An 18606-nucleotide genomic window follows, 5' to 3' on the forward strand; every position below is an offset into this window, starting at 1 on the left:
AGGCCGGAGGCCGCGGCCTTCGAAGTGGAAACGTTGCAAGTTGCAAGTATATTGTTGTAAAGGTGTTTGTTTGGAGAACGCTAAGCTATAATGATATTTATGTATTTTTTTAAGAATACGAAAGCTTGGTTACTGAGCTATGAAAATATTGACTCCACATTGAATGTACAGAAATAGATTTTCAATTTATATTGTTTTGGTTTTCGATTCTATATTATGTTTTATTTCCATGTTAACTTATGGGACGTCTTGCGCTAAACAATACCTACTACAGTACTTGCAACGTTGCCAATTCTACCAGGCCGCGGCCTGCCTGGAGTTAAAGATGGCCGTGGTTTTAATGCTACAAAAATGTTTTTTATATAGTACCTATTACTTTATAAATAATATGGGTTATTGAAGAATAATATCACCAGTTACCATATTTTAGGTGGCTATACATGATATCCATTGGTATTGCTGCAAAAATAATAAATTATCTAGATTTGATATAGAGGGATAATTGGAGGGATTATTAGAACACGGACTAGGGATAACTAGGGATTTTTTGACGTTGGCCCAGGGATATTTTTTTCTTGCGGATGGAAACACTGCTCTAGTAGTAACTTGGTCTTGGTACGCTGAGGTTCGTTTTTTGCGTTCCTGTGGCCTCTTTTTCTAAATTCTTTTTAATTCGGCAACCTACATTCTAAATTTGATATCATTATTAATAATTCTAAATCCAAGACCAAGTAGAGCATTTAATTTCTTTCTTCTCAGCGTTATGTCTTCCCCAGATGGGGTAAGTAGTACTTGCACATTTTGACCGTTAGTGATTGCACAATCTTCATCTTGTTTTCCCAATAACTTAATTAAACCTCACTTTTCATATAAATTAATCAAATATCTGTTATTAGTGGTTGTTATTAACTAATAAATATATAAATTAATCTGAATTTAGGCCATCAATATCTCCAAATAAGTTAGGCCTATCTTAGGCTTATTCAGAGTTGTGTTTTTATCCACTTTAATCTAGCAAATGATAAACTATGGCGTCCTAAATTAATGGTTATTACACATTTTGAGTCTTATTCCGTTAATATAACAAACCAAAATACTTTTTGCTCCCAGAAATATTAAATTATTATGCCTAATAGGTAACGCCATAATGTTGTAGGCTAATTCAGTACCATAACCTCATATGTTCAACATACATTAATAAAAATAAATCATACAATGGGTATTTAGTTATCAACATACAAACAATTTACTCTAAATAATTATTTATTCATCAATTCAACAAATGTATGCCTAGCCTATCTTATTTCTAGTCATACTCTATAGCTTATCAAAATTGCTTTTCGCTAGCCTAGGCCTACTTCAATATTTATTAATAAAACCTTATTTATTTTATCAATATGCATAATCCTACAAATGCTACAATTGTTTCCTATAAATACAAAAAATTTAGTGTTATTTTCTATAACAACTTCTAGCTACAAACTCTTAAAGTAGGCCTAGGCCTACTTAGGTTACGATCTACCCCCTCATATTTAACTCTTACTCCTTATTCACAAAAATACTCTATTACTTTTAATAGTAATATATAAATAATTGTAATTATTTAATAATTCTTTATCAATTCATGGTCTTATGGTCCATACCTACCGTAACGGGTGTTATGTGTTTCAACCAAAACGATAGGTTTATTATAGTTTTGTTTTGTTAATATAATTTCCCAATTATTTTATTTTCATTAATAATTAACCTTTAACTTTACATTTTAACTACAAAATAATGTGAAATAATTTTCTAATGACCTTAGGACCATGGAAGATCTATATGACCCTAAAGCCATTATTGACTGTAAGGTCAAATTTTTTTGTATTGACCAAATGGCCATCTAAGAACAATATGTCATTAAACCCATTATTGACTTTAAGGTCATATTATTTTAAAACGACCAAATGGTCATCTAAGAAAAATTTGTCATTAAATCCATTATTGACTGTAAGGTCAAAATATTCTTTAATGATCCTAGTTATTAAAAAAATATTACTACATAAAGCCAGATTTACCATTATTTCACTATATATTGATATTTCTTCAAATATATATTTATTTTTCATTAAACTTGTGCAATGCTCATATTATTATAATAGCATTATTATAATCAGTCACATCCATCACTCTTTTGCTATATTAGCTATCACAATCAATTGTCATTCATAATAGTTACATCCCCTAACAGAAAGTGTTATAAACGATATCATTAGGCAATATGTACCGTTCATATATTTTTAAGAAAATTTTATCTATAACTTCCTGTTTATTATTTACTCTAGTCATTTTTAATGTCTAATAATCTATTCCAGGATGTGGTTAGGCTTGACAGACAAGTTATAGATTACATCGAAGATTTCCTCCCTACTCCCTACAATACCTGGCCTCGATATATATCCAAATATTTTACCTATAACTCTCTAAATCAATTGAAACATAGAAGCCAACATGTAGTAGCTGCATTCTTACAAGTCAATGGAGTTCCCTTGCATATTGCCAAAGAGCTGTTAAGAATTTGCAAGTGTTCCCAATACAAAATAACAGAATTTGTCCGATCGTGGTATTATATACTCGCCCACCCTCATTACTTCTCCTTTGACTTAATTAGGCGTATGTATGTAGATATGTTGGGGAATCCTAGGCGATCGTATAATTCCAACAGGTCTGAAAGGACTGGGGTTATGCTTGTGGGTGAAAGCCCATCTAACCCATCTTTAAATTTTCAGGAAGACATTCAACGCCCTAATCCTAGATTAGAGGCTGAACGTAGGCCCGAACAGCATCCTTCAGCTGTCGGGTCAAATGCCGTCTCCGTGGAGCTGGCCCCATCACGTCACAATAGAAACAACTCCCCTCCACCTAATCCTTCAATAAACCATCCACCTCCCTCAGCCAACACTCCTCCTCCTGCTAGCCCACCTCCTTCAGTTAATCCCAATCCTCCAGTCAACCAACCTGGTCCTTCTAACCGTACTCCTCAAGTCAACCGACCTGGTCCTTCCAACCGCCCTCCTCCAGCCAACCGTCCTTCTCCAGCCAACCGTCCTTCTCCAGCCAAACGTCCTCGAGTCAACCGTCCTCTTCCAGTCAACCGTCCTTCTCCAGCCAACCGTCCTTCTCCAGCCAAACGTCCTCGAGTCAACCGTCCTCTTCCAGACAACCGTCCTCCTCCAGACAACCGTCCTCCTCCAGACAACCGTCCTCCTCCAGCCAATCTTGCACCTGCAGTCAACCAACCAGACACTGTTCCACGTCCTCCTGATGATGACCAACGCGCCCTACAACTCCAGCGTCGTGTCGAACAAGTTGTTGACCGCATTGTTGATAACGAACGTGAGTCCTGTTCTTGTGCTAAATTAACTAGTTCAGTAAAAATTTGTTGTAGCAAAATTAGGGGATCCAGAACCCATGTTATCATTTCATGTGACCATAACAGCATCTATAATTGGCCTACGATCCCTTATGCAATTTCTGTCACCCCGACACGTCCCTGCTCATGTGAAACTGTTAATGTAATGCCAGTTACTGTAGTATGCAAGACTCAGCTAAACTCAACTTTTCATCATATCTCCTACTGCGATTCTGATAGTGTATACCTTTATCGAGCCGATCCCATTGCTATCGTGTCTGAACCATTGGCCAAAAAATGCAAACTATCTCCCAGCCAAATACCTAACCCAAACTTAACCCAAGACCAGTCGCAGTCAAGTGTATGGGGAGATCTATTATTTGATGAGTAAGTAATATCAAACTTTAAATTATCTAAATAATTAATTTTTCTATTAAATATGCATGAATAGTATATTAATAAGAAATCACAAATATTAAAAAACTTTATTTTAAATGTTTTTTGTCTATATTAAATAAAAAATATATATTAGAAAAGATTATAGCGTACCAGAAGTAATAATTATTTAATATTAAATAAATAATTGATTATATTTATTATAATACAATTTTTTATTTCTTGTTTATTAAAACAAGCCTATTAATTAAAACAATATTTGAAATTATAAATACATACATTTTTAGGGACACCATTAAACAACTAGATGAAGCATCTAATTCCACTATTTAATCTTCAACTGGCATACATTACAGGCTCATGTGAGTAGTATTATTGTATATTAAATATATAAGATTAGTTTTAGATTTAAGCCTTTAATTATACAGTACCTCACGTTAACTGATCTCGTATTATAATTACCTCTTATTTAGACCGAGTTATGAAGAGTTTATCATAATATAGTCTTCATTATGATTCTTTAATTTATGGAATAATGTAACAGTGAGCTAATTGATTTCATCTAATCATTGCTATAATAATAATAAGCTCACTTGTAAAAAAAACCATTTATAATTATCTGAAATTAAATCCATGTACAAATTTTTTCTATAATTAAATTATTAATTTTGCCTAATCAATATAAAATTTCTTACAGTTTATTTTATTTACAGGTGAGCCTAACAATCCCAATAATATAATTAATGCCATATCATCATTTATGGATCATTCCTCTTTCCTTAATACCAGTGAGCTCAACCAGTCACGAACCCGAAGCCGCTCCATTCGGCCTCCCCGTAGGTACTGTGCAAATTTAGACACCTCTGACTCAGGTTTAAATGATTCTGAGTACAATGTCCGTCCTGAGTCCAATGCGACACGCCCTCGTAAAGGTTGTAAGACCAATTCTAAGAAGGGCAAAAAGCCCACCAAAAAGACCACCATTAAGATTCGTAGGGATTTATCTTCGGGATTGAAAGATACCGAGATGAATGTTGTAAACATCGGAGGGGTAGAGTGCGAATTCCCAGCGAAAGTTAGGCGCAGCTCTAGGTTTTCAGTTCGTTTATCATTTCGCAAAGAATGGCCGGTTCCGCAAACTATTCGTCAAGATTTTGTTAATATGTTTAGTGGTCAGTTCAAACTAGTGGAGTATGTTGTTGGTTTTGAAAGAAACATGAATAATGACAGCAAGAGCTTGTGCCACATACAGTCATATGTTCGTACAGCCACTAATGTAGGAATGGCTCCACTTCGTGAACATATATTGGAGGGTATTAAGGGAAAGATGAATGTAGGATCACTAAATATCCAATGTGTAGAGGTTAGGGAGGCCATCATGAGATATTGTAGTAAAGAGGACTATACCTGCCTATTTACTTGCAAAGTGTCCGAACTTGGTGATTACTCAAAATCATTTATTGAAATGTCTCGTATGTCATCGCTAAGTTTACTATCATCCATGGCATTTCATTCCAAACACTCCCTTAAGTACTATCTGGAGTCTTTTGATGAGCTTCGTAAAAGGTGTTTGCCTGAGTTTGGTGGCTACAAGCTGTCCCAATTGGTTGGGTCAGTGAATGTGTAAATCACTTACGGCTTTTTATTAATGATCGCAAGCGTGATGTCCGATCTAAACGCCATCTATTTATTAGTGGTGGAGCAAACATGGGCAAAACTTCATTTGCTACGGGTGTACTATCTATTGAGGATCAAAAGTCACGTCTTTTTTCACCTAGTAATAGTAACGACTTCTTCATGAGTGATCTGTGCGATTTAACCCACAAGTTGATAATATTCGATGAATTTACACCCGAGTTTCATAAGAAGAACTTTATGTTCCTTAATCCTCTGCTCAGTGGGGACAAGTGCAGTGTAGATCAGAAGTGTCGAGGCTATGCTGTTGACATTGTTTGGAAGAAACCTATCATAATCTTGTCCAACCATCCACTTAGTGATTTCAATGACACCTTTAAAACACGAGTGCATGAGGTTGTTGCAGACATTCCAATCAAAGATCTAGTAGAAGAATATGTTCAACAGTCTGGTATTGCACAATCGTTTCCTTCCTCTGTACATGATGTCAGGCCTATCAAACTTTTTGACTATAACTACCAACAATATCTCTTTGATTATGGTAGGCAAGTTAAAGAAGACGCCCGTGTTGATGCTAACAATGGCCTGTTGAGTGCTTATGACTCTGGTCTTGATGTATCATTGTCTAATCCCACATTGAATAACTCATCATTAAGCCAAAGATCTGTTGTAAATGTAGTTAATGTTGTTAATGATCAACAAGATGAAGGTATAAGTTCAGGTACATCCCAAAATCTAAACCAACCCCATCTTGAAATTCCAACCATAGTAGGCCTCTCTTCTTCCATATCCCAGCCTGAAAGGGCAAACACCTTAACTCCTGGGCCTGAGAGGGTTCGTTGTCCAAGAAAATCTAATTCACCCTATCAACTCTCAAATATACGTAGTGTAAAGTCATGCAATCAGTCTTTACGTATTACTAAACCTACTCAACCCTCTTCTACATTGTCCCAACCCATATTTTCACAAAACTTGCGATCCCCTATCCTTGTGCCTGAAAGGGCCCAACCACGTCCATCACATAGTTTACATTCTACACAAACATTGTCTACTGTGCCTCATAATGTCCATGCTTGTAGTTCACAAAACTCATCCCATGTGCCTGAAAGGGTCTATACAGGCTCACGAACCACCTCACGTGTACCCGTCATGGTCCGCTCATGTTCACGAACAGGTTCAATGGTGCCTGAAAGGGCCGTTAGCCGGACGCCAAGTAATTCGTCTACGCATCCCCAAATGGCTCAGCGTTGTCCTTCAAGCCATATGGATATAGAGTTTGATATTTCATACCGTACTAGTCAGCCATCTATAGTTAGCTACCAATATGTTTCACAGTCTGTTGGGTCATTGGTATCTAGAGTAAATAATCAAAATGAAAGTTTTAATCGCTCAGTAAGATCCATTTACCAGCCCACTGGTATGTCTCACACCCCAAATTCATTACCAAGGGAATATTTCTCTGTCTCCAATGTTCTTGAATCAAGTCAATCAGGTGTAGGTTTCTCTCCAATCTCCCCATCTCAAGAGCCAAATCCTTGGACTGATAGCTTATTGGAAGGAGTAGACCGATTGTCTGATACGTCCCTTAACTCTTCTCGTAGGAGACTATTTCAAACTCCGTCACAGGGAATACCACGAGCCGCTTCAACTCCAAGGAATAATAATATATTATTAGTTGTTCCTAGGCCTCAAGAGCAATGCATATTTACGATTCAAAGTCAACCTGTAATAGTCACACAATCACAACAACATGACTTGTATTATAACCCTCACAATTAATTCATGATCGTCGTCTGTAATGATGTTATACAAATTACAACCAAATCACATATAACCTCCAAATAATTTACAATTTAAATAGTCTTTGAAAGAAGGCGTTTTTGTACAATCTCAATATCAATTCATACATATTAATTCAATATTGGGCTTAAATATTACTAGCCTTTTGAAAGAAAGGTACAATATTTTATGCCTATGTGTCTCATAATTATTATATAACAATAACAATTATAATGAGGTTACATTGTATTACATACAGTCATAATTAGTGCCCATTGAAAGATAGGCCTAATTCTATTGTAATCCACAGGTGCCAGAGTCAACTTCCTAGCTGATTATCTTGCAACCCATCCTCTGGTGCAAGCATTTGCAGTCAGTCGTCGTACCCAATATCTGCATGGGAAATACCTGATAAATGCACCCAAAGGCTCTCGTTTGTTAGGTGGGGCGTTAGCACTGTCTGCAAGGTCTGGTGATCCGCGAGCTTGTAACTGTCGTCTCAGACAGTCCTCAGAATGCACAAGCCACTCATGCCCATTTCGAAATTTTGTGAAACGTTCCTGGAGGGACCGGTTTACCCGAGCCATGGAAGACGGTGGTAACCTTATTGGCAATCAGAATAATGTCATTGTATATCTATCTCCACCCTGACAGAATAGACTATGTCTATGGTTACCCCATACCCTCCACGTTGTTCAACAGAACATATGTATCGTTTATTGTTACTTACATCTGGCAGTATGGCCTCTGTATGAACTCATATCTAGCAAGGACCTTCCTCAGGTTGACTGGGGACAGGTATTCTGAGAGAGCCCTAGGTGCCTTAGGTTTGCCTGGGAACAGCCTTCATACTATTGAACCAATTTACAATGCCACTGGTAGACAGGGCCGGCTCAAGGCAAAATACTAACCCGGGCAAACTGCTGTTTTGGCGCCCCCCCCCCCCTCCCCGGTGATGCTCCCGGTTGAATCAAAATCAAGCAATGGGAGAAATATACCCTCCAACTGGTTTTTTGAAGCATTAAAACTAACAGTGAGTTTATAATAATTTTCAGTGATATAGTTTTCAATTTGAACATATTACTTAGTTGAATTAGTTTTAAGTAAAAAAAAAAACAATACTTTAGCAAAATAGAAAAAAAAAATTACTTATCTTTCAAAAAAAATACCAGCAAATAAATTTGCATTTACAGTAAACCTCGGATTATCCGGGCCCGAATCATCCGGATCACTGTTAATTCTGACGAAAACAATACTTTCTCCTTATACTATGTATAGGGGGGAGAAAGTAAAATTATACTTATATTTCAAATGTAGGTAAGTTTAAATGGAAATGGACACAAAAAAATGCAGTTGGATTAAAAGAGCAGTATCGTAATCAAACCATTATTTATAAATTTACCTCGATAAACTGGAATAAACATGGAGAAATTAACAATTATACTTGGTGATAAATATCTAGAGATATCAGACACATGTAAAACCATATGTTTTACTGTGTTAACCATTATCATAACAACTATTACACAATTACTGTGACTTGACATTTACATTTTCAAACTAAATTTGCCTTTGAATGGTTTGCTTGAATTTTTAACATAAAAATTAAGCCTTTTTAAATTTACGTTTAAAAAAAGAAACCTACAGGTACATAAAAAAAATAATAGACCCAAATTACGAGTGTTAATGGTTCTCTGTTTTACGGTACTCAATAAGCGTAAAAGAAGTCCCCGATCTCATGCCCGGATCGGAGACCAGGCCGCGGATGGAACGGATCGGTGTGACAATGCGCGTGCGGGTGAATAGGGGCGACAGGAGCTCCAGACTACCGCCGCCATCTTGTCAATTTCCCCTCCGTCCGCGCCGCTCTTTCAGTCGCCCCCCCCCCCCCCCAATTCCTGTACTGTACAGCGTTCCGACTGATTTTCGTACTCCCCGTTCCTAGCGGCGGTTAGCAACATCGTGCTGAGACTTTTGAGCCCAGGTCTAGCGCACCCTTAATCCTAAGTACTAAAATAAAAACACATATCATGATCTCTTTACTTACTTCAACGGATTTGTCAATAACTGGTGGTTCAGGAAGAAGCGAAGTATTCTCAGATAATATCTCCTTTTCGTTTCCATCGGGTTTTGTTACCTTATTTGTAGTATTGTCAATTTTCTCACTTGATGATGCAGTTGTCAAGAACTTTTGCAACACTTTGGATTGCTTCTCATCTTCTTTAGAACGCTCTAGTTTCCTTTTGCGGTGAAATGCTCCCGAAGGTTTTTTATTACCGGACATTTCCAATTTGTTTGTAGCACACGTAAATACTCACATGACATACACACACACTTAACACAATTAGATACGTATAATTAATTGTAATCTTAATTCAACCTGCAACGCAGCGTGCGGATTAAGAGCTGTCCATTTGACGTTTCACTCACCACTGGTTGCATGAGTCATCGGACGAGTCTATGATTCTAAAAGGGGGTGGGGCGCACGTAACGTAACCTGGCCGCTATTATGTATTGAGCTCGAGTAAGCTTGTAAATATTTAGTATTTTATATGAATGAGGTAGCCTATGCAAAACTACTAAACAACTGTTATGTTATGGACCCATATTATCAAAGTTTACGTTGCTTTAAGTTCTAAAAATGTAATGCAAGTTATTTTCATGATCTCTTATGGCGGGCGCTTTCGCCCCCGCGACAGAACAATTAATTGTGTGCAAAATATTATTTAAAAAAAAAAAAAATTTTTCGGCGTTTCGGCGCCCCCTAACCCACGGCGCCCCGGGCAGCCGCCCGGGTTGCCCGGCCCTTAAGCCGGCCCTGCTGGTAGAGAGGCCCTTCTTGTTGATCATGTCTTGCAGATTGACTTATTATACATAACCTACGAAGCAGCTTATCAACTACTACGTCAGAATCTTAACTTCAGATTTCACACCTTAAACGCCTCTGGGCATACTATCGAGTGGTTATGGAGGTTCAATCTACCTGTACTTCTCCCAATGCCGTGTCCAAACCGAAGTGATCCTCCTACAGTTGTAATCACACAATACCCTCATGAACATCAGTTACAGACCTTTCAAACCCAAGATCTAATTGAAGACTCTGATGACGAGTACATTGATTTGGACACGGAGGATGTATTCCTTGAGGAACCTGTGCGTGAACCCCCTCCGCCTGTTTTGGCACCAATTGCTGTAAGGCAACCTAGGCAACCGTTGCGTCCAAACTCATGTGAAGCCGAAAGGCTTGTGCAGCCTAACCCTGAACATGCTGAAAGGCAACAAATTCCACCTAACCCTCATCATGCTGAAAGGCAACAAATTCCACCTAACCCTCATCATGCTGAAAGGCAAAACCCCAATATATCAGGAATATCTAATCTTCCCTCCACATCATCATCAATATCCGATGGAACCCCCCCTACATGGCAAATTCCCCTATTTACGTCAATTCAATCCATTGGAGAAGCTGCCAACCTTCAACAACTATCGGAATCATCTAGGAGGCTGGTTTGTGCGTCGGCCAGCTCTCTCTCTCTACGCCTGTATAGGCATAACATGGACCCGGACTCGTTTGCTCGTGAGGTCGTCGGGTTTGCGGAGGACATCTCCCGCATATTAGCAAGGTGACTAATCAATTCAATTAAGTATAATTTTAACAATTTTTTTTATTATTTATAAGCTAATTACTTTTTAATTAAAATCATAATTAATAATTAGTTTTTATTTAACTTTTAATATCCATAAGACATATATCATAATAATGGTGGCATGGTCAAATATAGTATTAATCACCATAAGGTCATCAACATAGAATATGGTGGTTTAGTATTTTTATAACTGTATGGTCAAATAAATAAGATATGACTGCTAATTCATATTTCTGAAGTTTGTTATATAACTCTATTGTTAACTATGTCATTTTCATTTTGATGTCTAGGCCTAATTATTTTAGGGTGAATACTAAATAAAATAACTATAAAGTCAAATGTGGTGGTAAAGTCTTTTGTTTCTATAAAAGTATTATAAAGTAAATTAATACGTTTGTAAAAATATTTATGTTATAATTTAACTTCACTATGGTCAACTACTTTTATAATGTTTATAGTATTAAAGTTAATCAATATTTAACTCTTGAAATCAGTTCATTATATTTATTGGTTATATCTTATTTGATCTTCACTGACGACATATACAGCAATTTACTTCTAAATGTGGTGGTTTTAAATTAGTAGTATTAACATCAAAAAATTATTATTATATATCATTAATGTCTTTCAACTTTAAAATTTTAAATTTACCATTATAATAAATATTTATTAACACGTTCGCTGCGGGCCATCAAATGGCAGGCGTAGCCTCAGCGCGGCGCAGCCCTCAGCGTCGAACAAACTCTATTGCCTGGTGGTTGGCTCTCATATTTTGGTATGACGAATAGTTAATAACGTTGGTGATGTCCTGTTTTATAACAAGAGTCGACCTAGTTTGCTAAACACTCACAAATAGCAGCACTGCTTGGAACGTAGCCGGTCCCATCGTATTGCCAATTGGACGGAGAAAGGCGGGGCAACTAGTTGATGTTTAAGATTGCCAGACGTGGATTAATGGGGAAATTTATTACCAACCTACAACACAACTAAAAGTAAGTCACCCACTACAAGCTAACGTGGAATTGGTCTGCTTTCGACCTACGCTAGAGCAAAAACGATGATATACGAAGGGCGCTGAGCGTTTCCGATGATTACGGCAGCGTCTGAACAGTGCTCGGTCCGTATCTGATTGGATACGCCCGCAGTGATCGTGTTTATAAATACCACATTGTAATTGAATCTTTGCTGTTATCAATTAATATCTCTTGAGTATAATAATTAAGAGTTAAAAGAAAATTCCTTTTATTTCAGTGACCATCCTCGTGTACTGCAGTTCACCTCCGGAAGTTTAAGCGATCAACAATCTTCTTACGAGAGTCATAGGTAACCCTCATAAGAACTATTGAATCTCCAATATTTAATTTCAAGCTTAAATTTCAAATTCTCACTGCCCAAGATTATTTTATAAAACTAATACAATTTTTTTGGTTTATTTATATATGTTTCTTATTATTTTACCTTCATACATCTGTAAATTCCTTTGTTATTAACCAATAATACTAAATATATTAATAAACTCTTCTATTATCTAATAATATTAATAAAATATAAATTCATCCTATTTAAAATTTTTGAAATTCTGTCTCCTACATTCAATATATGTACTTTTCAATACTCTAAATTAGAATGTTATGCCCACAGGAACTTGCTGTTGTGCAGCGAATTTGGGTCGGATCTCTCATTGGTATCGTCTGAACAAGCCCTTGAAGCAAGATTGCCATCTAGTCCAGTGCCTTACCCGTCCGTTTTGCCTCCAGCTGAGTCGGCTTGTCAGTTGTCCCCACCGTTTCGGCCGATGTCTTCTTCTTCACTCCGTCATATGTCTGTGGCCCCAGCTTCCGATTCATCGGCTCCAGTAGCTCCTGTTCCAACGGTTGATCAACCCTTACCGTCTTCTTCAGCAGTAGTGTCCTGCCCATTGTCTCCTGGAGAACCGCTCCGTCCGATGGCGCCTTTATCCACCCGACCTATGAATCCAATGGCAGTGTCCCCTTCGGTGGCTACATCGTCTGACCTCCCTTCAAAGGTTCCATCAGCAGTAATCGCTTCCGAGTTGCCAGCAGCACCGTCCACTTGTGTGGCTCCAGATGCCGTGTCCCCTTCGTTGCCTCCATCGTCAGAGTTATCTGTGGTTGCCCCAGTTTCATCGGTGCCCCCTTCAACAGTAACTCCTTCTGTTGTTCCGTCCTCTGAATCTTCCCCTGAAAGGTTTGTGTTAAATGAATAAACTATTTAAATCAAGACATATGTATATGCTTTGAAATATAATTAAATTATCATTGGCATTAAAAATTTATTTATTATAATTAATTTTTATCAAATGGTTATTCCCATCTTCTATGATTTATCAATGAGAATATATAAGATTAACTTAAATCTCAAGTTACTACTGACATCAAATTAATCAAATTTAATAATACAAACTTTTTCAAATAGTTAACCAACTTAATATTTATATTAGTGATTTGGTTTTTATAACCACCCTTCTTGAAATTATTACTAATAAAGTGATTTATAAAATTTATTTATTAATTTTCATTAAATTTATCATGTCCTTAACAAACTTAATATGTTTCTGTTTATATTATTTTATAACCACCCTGACAAATGTCATCACTCAATTTACATCATACATAATAGGATGATTATTATATGTTTATATGTTGCAATATAAAATTTTAACACTGAATCCTATTTGTTACAGGGGGCTTTGTACTGGTGTGTCAACGCCCATCTCCTCGTCAACCGCTGTTCCAGATTCTCCTAGTTCTTGCCATACTACAAGTCCCCACTCATCTGAAAGGTGTGTAAACTATTAATATTTAAACTATGAAACTAAACCTTCGCCTTCACAACTTCATGTAATCTGTGTAAGAAAGGGGATTAACCCCGTACCCACGGTGCTCATCTATGCAGACACTCTGTTCACATTACACTTAGTCGACCAGTTGGTGTGAACAGAGTTGAACAGTAGCATGAGCATCGATTTACAAATTCCTTTCCCAGCTGATGTGAGCTAGGCGATGACCGGTAGGGCTGACTTCCAAGAAACACCGTTAACCTATTAGCCACACACCCTATCGGTAATCAGCCAATGAGAAGGGCTAATGATGAAGATGGAGGGGTCAAGACTCTTGGAGCTGGAGGATCTGAAGGAAAACATCGAGGAGATCACCACGGGCCACCGGAGAAAGAAGATCGGGAGTTTGGGAGTGCGTGTATCGGTGTGTGTGCTTCTGGGACAATAGACAGTATGTAGAAAGAATAAAATATCTAACTAAAACTTTGTCAAACATAAAAGTCATATAATTTGTCAGTAACTAATTCTTTTATATTTTCAATTGATTTTCTTTTCTTGTAAATTTAACGTTGTAAATTAATTTATCTTATTATTGTTGTTTTTTGCATTTTCAAAGTTTTCTTTTGCTGTTGTAACACTTTGTTACTTTTGTTGTTTTTCTAAATTTAAATTTTTGTTCATTACACGTTGAGTAACACCCTTAAGCAGTCTTATGTCTCATTAACCTTACACCTCTTGACTAAGCTAAGCGAGTGAATCATTTTAGGAAACTATACTAAAAAGTGAGGCATGGGACTCGCATGGTGGAGGCAGCCGCACGGCGAAGGCTGTCTTTGCATTTTAACTAAACAGTAACGATCCTACATTTATTTTAATAAATTATCTTGAAACAAATTATATGACTTGTGAATTATTTTAGTTTATTTATAGTCAATTATAGTCACTTAAGTTAATATCAGACTCACGAATCGTAAAATGTATAGGGTGTTAGTTTAAGATTATGAAACAAAACAATATAGGCCACTAACTCAAATAAAAACACGTATCTTAGCTAGGCCCATAACCTTAATAAAACCACCAAATGTAACAATAGCTTATGTAGGTTTGTCACATTACTAAAACTTAAAAGATAATTTATGGATTTAGATTTTGAAATTGTTAACATTGACATATATAGCTTAAACAAAACTGAGGATTTACAACTAGCTTGTCAATATAAAATACAACTCCCACCCATCCCTGAAACCGAAACCCTAGCCAATCTAAGAACAAAATTAGCTTTCACCAAAGATGTTTTCAAGACTGCATTTAGACATCCAAGTTTTGCTGAGGCATTAACAGACTTGTTCTTTAACAACAAACTAGAAGAAAAAACAAAAGAACAGTTTAGAGATTTGCTAAAATTCAAGAAAATACTTCAAGAACCAACATATGACACTGCACACACTTCTGACAACCTAACACAACCTGGACCTGAACATTCACAAAACCTTTATGAAAACAGGTCAATAATAGAACACGAACAATTGTTACATAGCTTTAATTCGTTAAACTTAAATCAAGAAACCCATCAAAATCACAACCAACCAGAAACCCCTAACACATCAACACAAATAGCATCTCACCCTAAATCATATATAACCAACAAAAACATGGCTGATGAGTCAAAAGAGAAACTTCCCCTAATAAAAGCAGGCACATACTCAGGTCTTCCTTCAGAAGATGTACATGAATTTATTCAAAAATTCAATATTGCATCAAGGTGCAACCATTGGTCCGAAAAAACTAAAATTGAACTTTTCCCCACACACTTAACGTCTACCCCGTATAAATGGTTTGCACTCTACAAACATGAAAACAATGAAACTAGTTGGGCAAACCTAGAGTCTGAATTTATTAAAGCATTCAGCCCAGTTGCATTAATTGATGACTTACAGACGGTCCTTGAAAATCGAACACAAGGAGAAAATGAATCTCCAATGCAATTCCTATACGAAATCATTCACCTTTCCCACAGAATAGATCCCAATATGAATGATGCAAAAATAATAAAATTCGTAATTCAGGGAATAAAACCGGAGATTTGTAATGACCTAGTGAGAATGGAAAACAACTCACTTAAACAGCTAAACGAAAATCTGCTAAAAATTGAATCTCAAAGAGCTATTAGGAATAAAAATCAGAGAAAATACCAAACCTCAGCTGAACGCGTTACCCTAATAAAACCTCAAACAAAGTCGGTAACATATGAAAATGACGAATTAGACAACTTAAAATTAGAACTTAGGGACATAAAAGATACATTATTAAGCCTCAAGGTCAAACCTGATGAAACAAACTACCCTAGGGACAACCCACACAAAGAAACTTATCATCGTTCAAGATCCACACAAAGAAGAGACATTTCCCCTCATCCCAGATATGACAGGTCAGCTGAAAAATATAGGCCCAGAAGCACTTCTCGAAACTCACAAAATTTATCGAGAAGCTCTTCACCTCACAATTCACATCACTCCAACAGACAACCTATCCCAAGAACCAGACTAGATTATAGATCACCACACCGATCACAAAACACTCCACTCTTTTGTCACATATGTAACATAAACAATCACGCCACAGAAAATTGTTGGTACAATGCTAGAGCTAACCGTTTTTTGCACTTTTCAAAGTTTTCTTTTGCTGTTGTAACACTTTGTTACTTTTGTTGTTTTTCTAAATTTAAATTTTTGTTCATTACACGTTGAGTAACACCCTTAAGCAGTCTTATGTCTCATTAACCTTACACCTCTTGACTAAGCTAAGCGAGTGAATCATTTTAGGAAACTATACTAAAAAGTGAGGCATGGGACTCGCATCTGTTATCTCTATACTATTTTATCTCTTAACAAAGTTATCTTATATAATATTACCTCTAGCTCTTGCCTGCTGTCATCAAATGGTTTTTGCGGCTTTCAATCCCCTCATGATACTGCTGCGAAGCTGGCCCATCTGCGTTTGCTTATAAGGTTGTATTAACTTTCAATAATGTGTTGCATGTCTAATGTTTTTTTTTTCATTTGTAGCAATTTAACCAAGCATATTATACTTCAAATTTTACTGTTTCCAGTTGATTGTAGCAGAATATAGTAATATATGAATATATTTGAGTATATGGGCCTAATAATCGTGTCAATATATCTAAGGGTGATCTAATTAAAATAATTTTCATGAACATATCATTACTTTTATATTTCAAACTCTTTTCTATTATTAGCTTTTAATATTATTGTTTCAAAATATTTCAGCACTTCGTCATACATCATTTACTGTTATTGCCCTTGCATATATCAGCATCAATACCACCTAACACTATACAGTCTCGAACAACTGTATGCCCATCTGATCTTAAGGTCTAAATACTCATATAACAAATATAAGAAATCAATATTAATTATATATCTAATTTTCAGCGCCGTCCAATCTTCCTTATCAGATGTGTCGCAACCTACACCATCGCCTGATCCAACTGCTGCATTGTCATTGTCCCCACGCCATCTATTGACAAATGAACCTATAGATGATCATCTTCAACGTTTGAATGAAATATCCCAAGCAGTAGCAGTGTAAGTCTATATTCATATATATTATTATTTATATTAACAAATTTTGAACATGATTCATTAATGATGTTTAAACATGTCTTGTTAACCTACTAACTGATTGTTAATAATATCTTTTTCAGTAATCTTCCTATAAAGGTTATTATTATATTCAGTTAATAAAGAAATAATTTTTTTTTAATGTGATGTTTGTTATATACTATAACCTTAAACTATTATCTATTTCCTGTAAGTTCATAAAATTTGATATAGCCTATATATAAAAATTTCTTTGACTCTATTTTCTTTGCAGGTTAAACAACTACTAATTTATGAAGTACTTGCGTCATATTAATTCATATTTGTTTTACCAGACGTAGCCCATATGAGACGAGGAGCCGTCAAGTCATTTCTGCCCAGCCGTGTAGGCGAGCACAGCGTCCTCGGAGTCGGACGCAGTCCATTGATCGACTTCGTGCCAAAGGGCGCAGCCACAAAAAGAGGAAGTAATGTTTTTAATGGAATGTATGATATTCAACTTTTTTAATTGTTTTTAAAATATGCAATTCTGTAATTTTACAATGAATAATGTTTTATATGATATATCTAAAGTAATTTTTATAATTTTTTTTTAATTTTATTAATATTCTAAATTATTTGTATAATTTTAATAATAAATTTTTGAAACAATTAATAGAGCACATTAAACATTAATAGGTAAAATTGTATTATGTTTTAATATACATAAAAATTTAATAATCGTGTTACGTATCTAACATCACGTTCTTAATCTGAATCTATTGCGCCCAACAAGTTGAAGTATTTCGTATAATTTTAAATTATCAAAGGATGAATTGTTAATTCCTAACTATTAATAACATAGTCTCTAAGCAACCTTTTTTTAAATTCTTAATACGTCAGTTAAAACTCACATCAAGATACAATTATCCAAATCTTTAGTTAAATTTATAAAATGTCGAGAATAATACTTACTTGCATTCATAACAAAACCATTGAGGTCAGCGAGAGGAACCGCAAATTTCATCTGAAATCCACCAACAAGAGTAGGCTATTGTCTTTGTTAAGAAGTCTTGTGCCTGAGAAAATATTATCTGCCAAATCCCAATTATCGGTAGCAGAAATGCTAATGAAGGCTATAAATGCGCCTCTCAGCACTAGAATTCAAAAGGACGCAAGGGAAGGAGTTAGACGTTTTGTATCAGAATTTATATCTTCAAACCTTGGGGAACCTCATGAAGAACTTGAAAGAATAACTTATTGTCCTGAGTGTTATAATGTAGAACATCTTAGAACACTATATGAAGAATACGGGCCTGCTGGATTCAATCTAACGGTGGCTTTAGGTTCTCCACTTCC

At 36.1% G+C, this 18606-nt stretch overlaps 1 protein-coding gene across 1 annotated transcript; it reads left to right on the forward strand.

Moving 5' to 3' along the window:
- The first annotated feature begins 628 nt into the window (after positions 1 to 628).
- Positions 629 to 18013, forward strand: LOC128989050 (uncharacterized). Its single transcript, XM_054410906.1, has 12 exons — positions 629 to 781; positions 2769 to 3375; positions 4501 to 5398; positions 5566 to 6143; positions 7512 to 7673; positions 7941 to 7999; positions 10061 to 10824; positions 12100 to 12171; positions 12490 to 13056; positions 13553 to 13651; positions 17101 to 17253; positions 17604 to 18013. The coding sequence occupies exons 1-12, from the start codon at positions 764 to 766 to the stop codon at positions 17737 to 17739; spliced, it is 4113 nt and encodes a 1370-aa protein (XP_054266881.1). The 5' UTR covers positions 629 to 763; the 3' UTR covers positions 17740 to 18013.
- The last annotated feature ends 593 nt before the right edge of the window (positions 18014 to 18606 follow it).

The sequence above is a fragment of the Macrosteles quadrilineatus genome, unplaced genomic scaffold (assembly GCF_028750875.1).
Source record: "Macrosteles quadrilineatus isolate MER2022 unplaced genomic scaffold, UCM_ALF_1.0 Scaffold_3__2_contigs__length_128488019, whole genome shotgun sequence".
Classification (NCBI taxonomy): Eukaryota; Metazoa; Arthropoda; class Insecta; order Hemiptera; family Cicadellidae; genus Macrosteles; species Macrosteles quadrilineatus.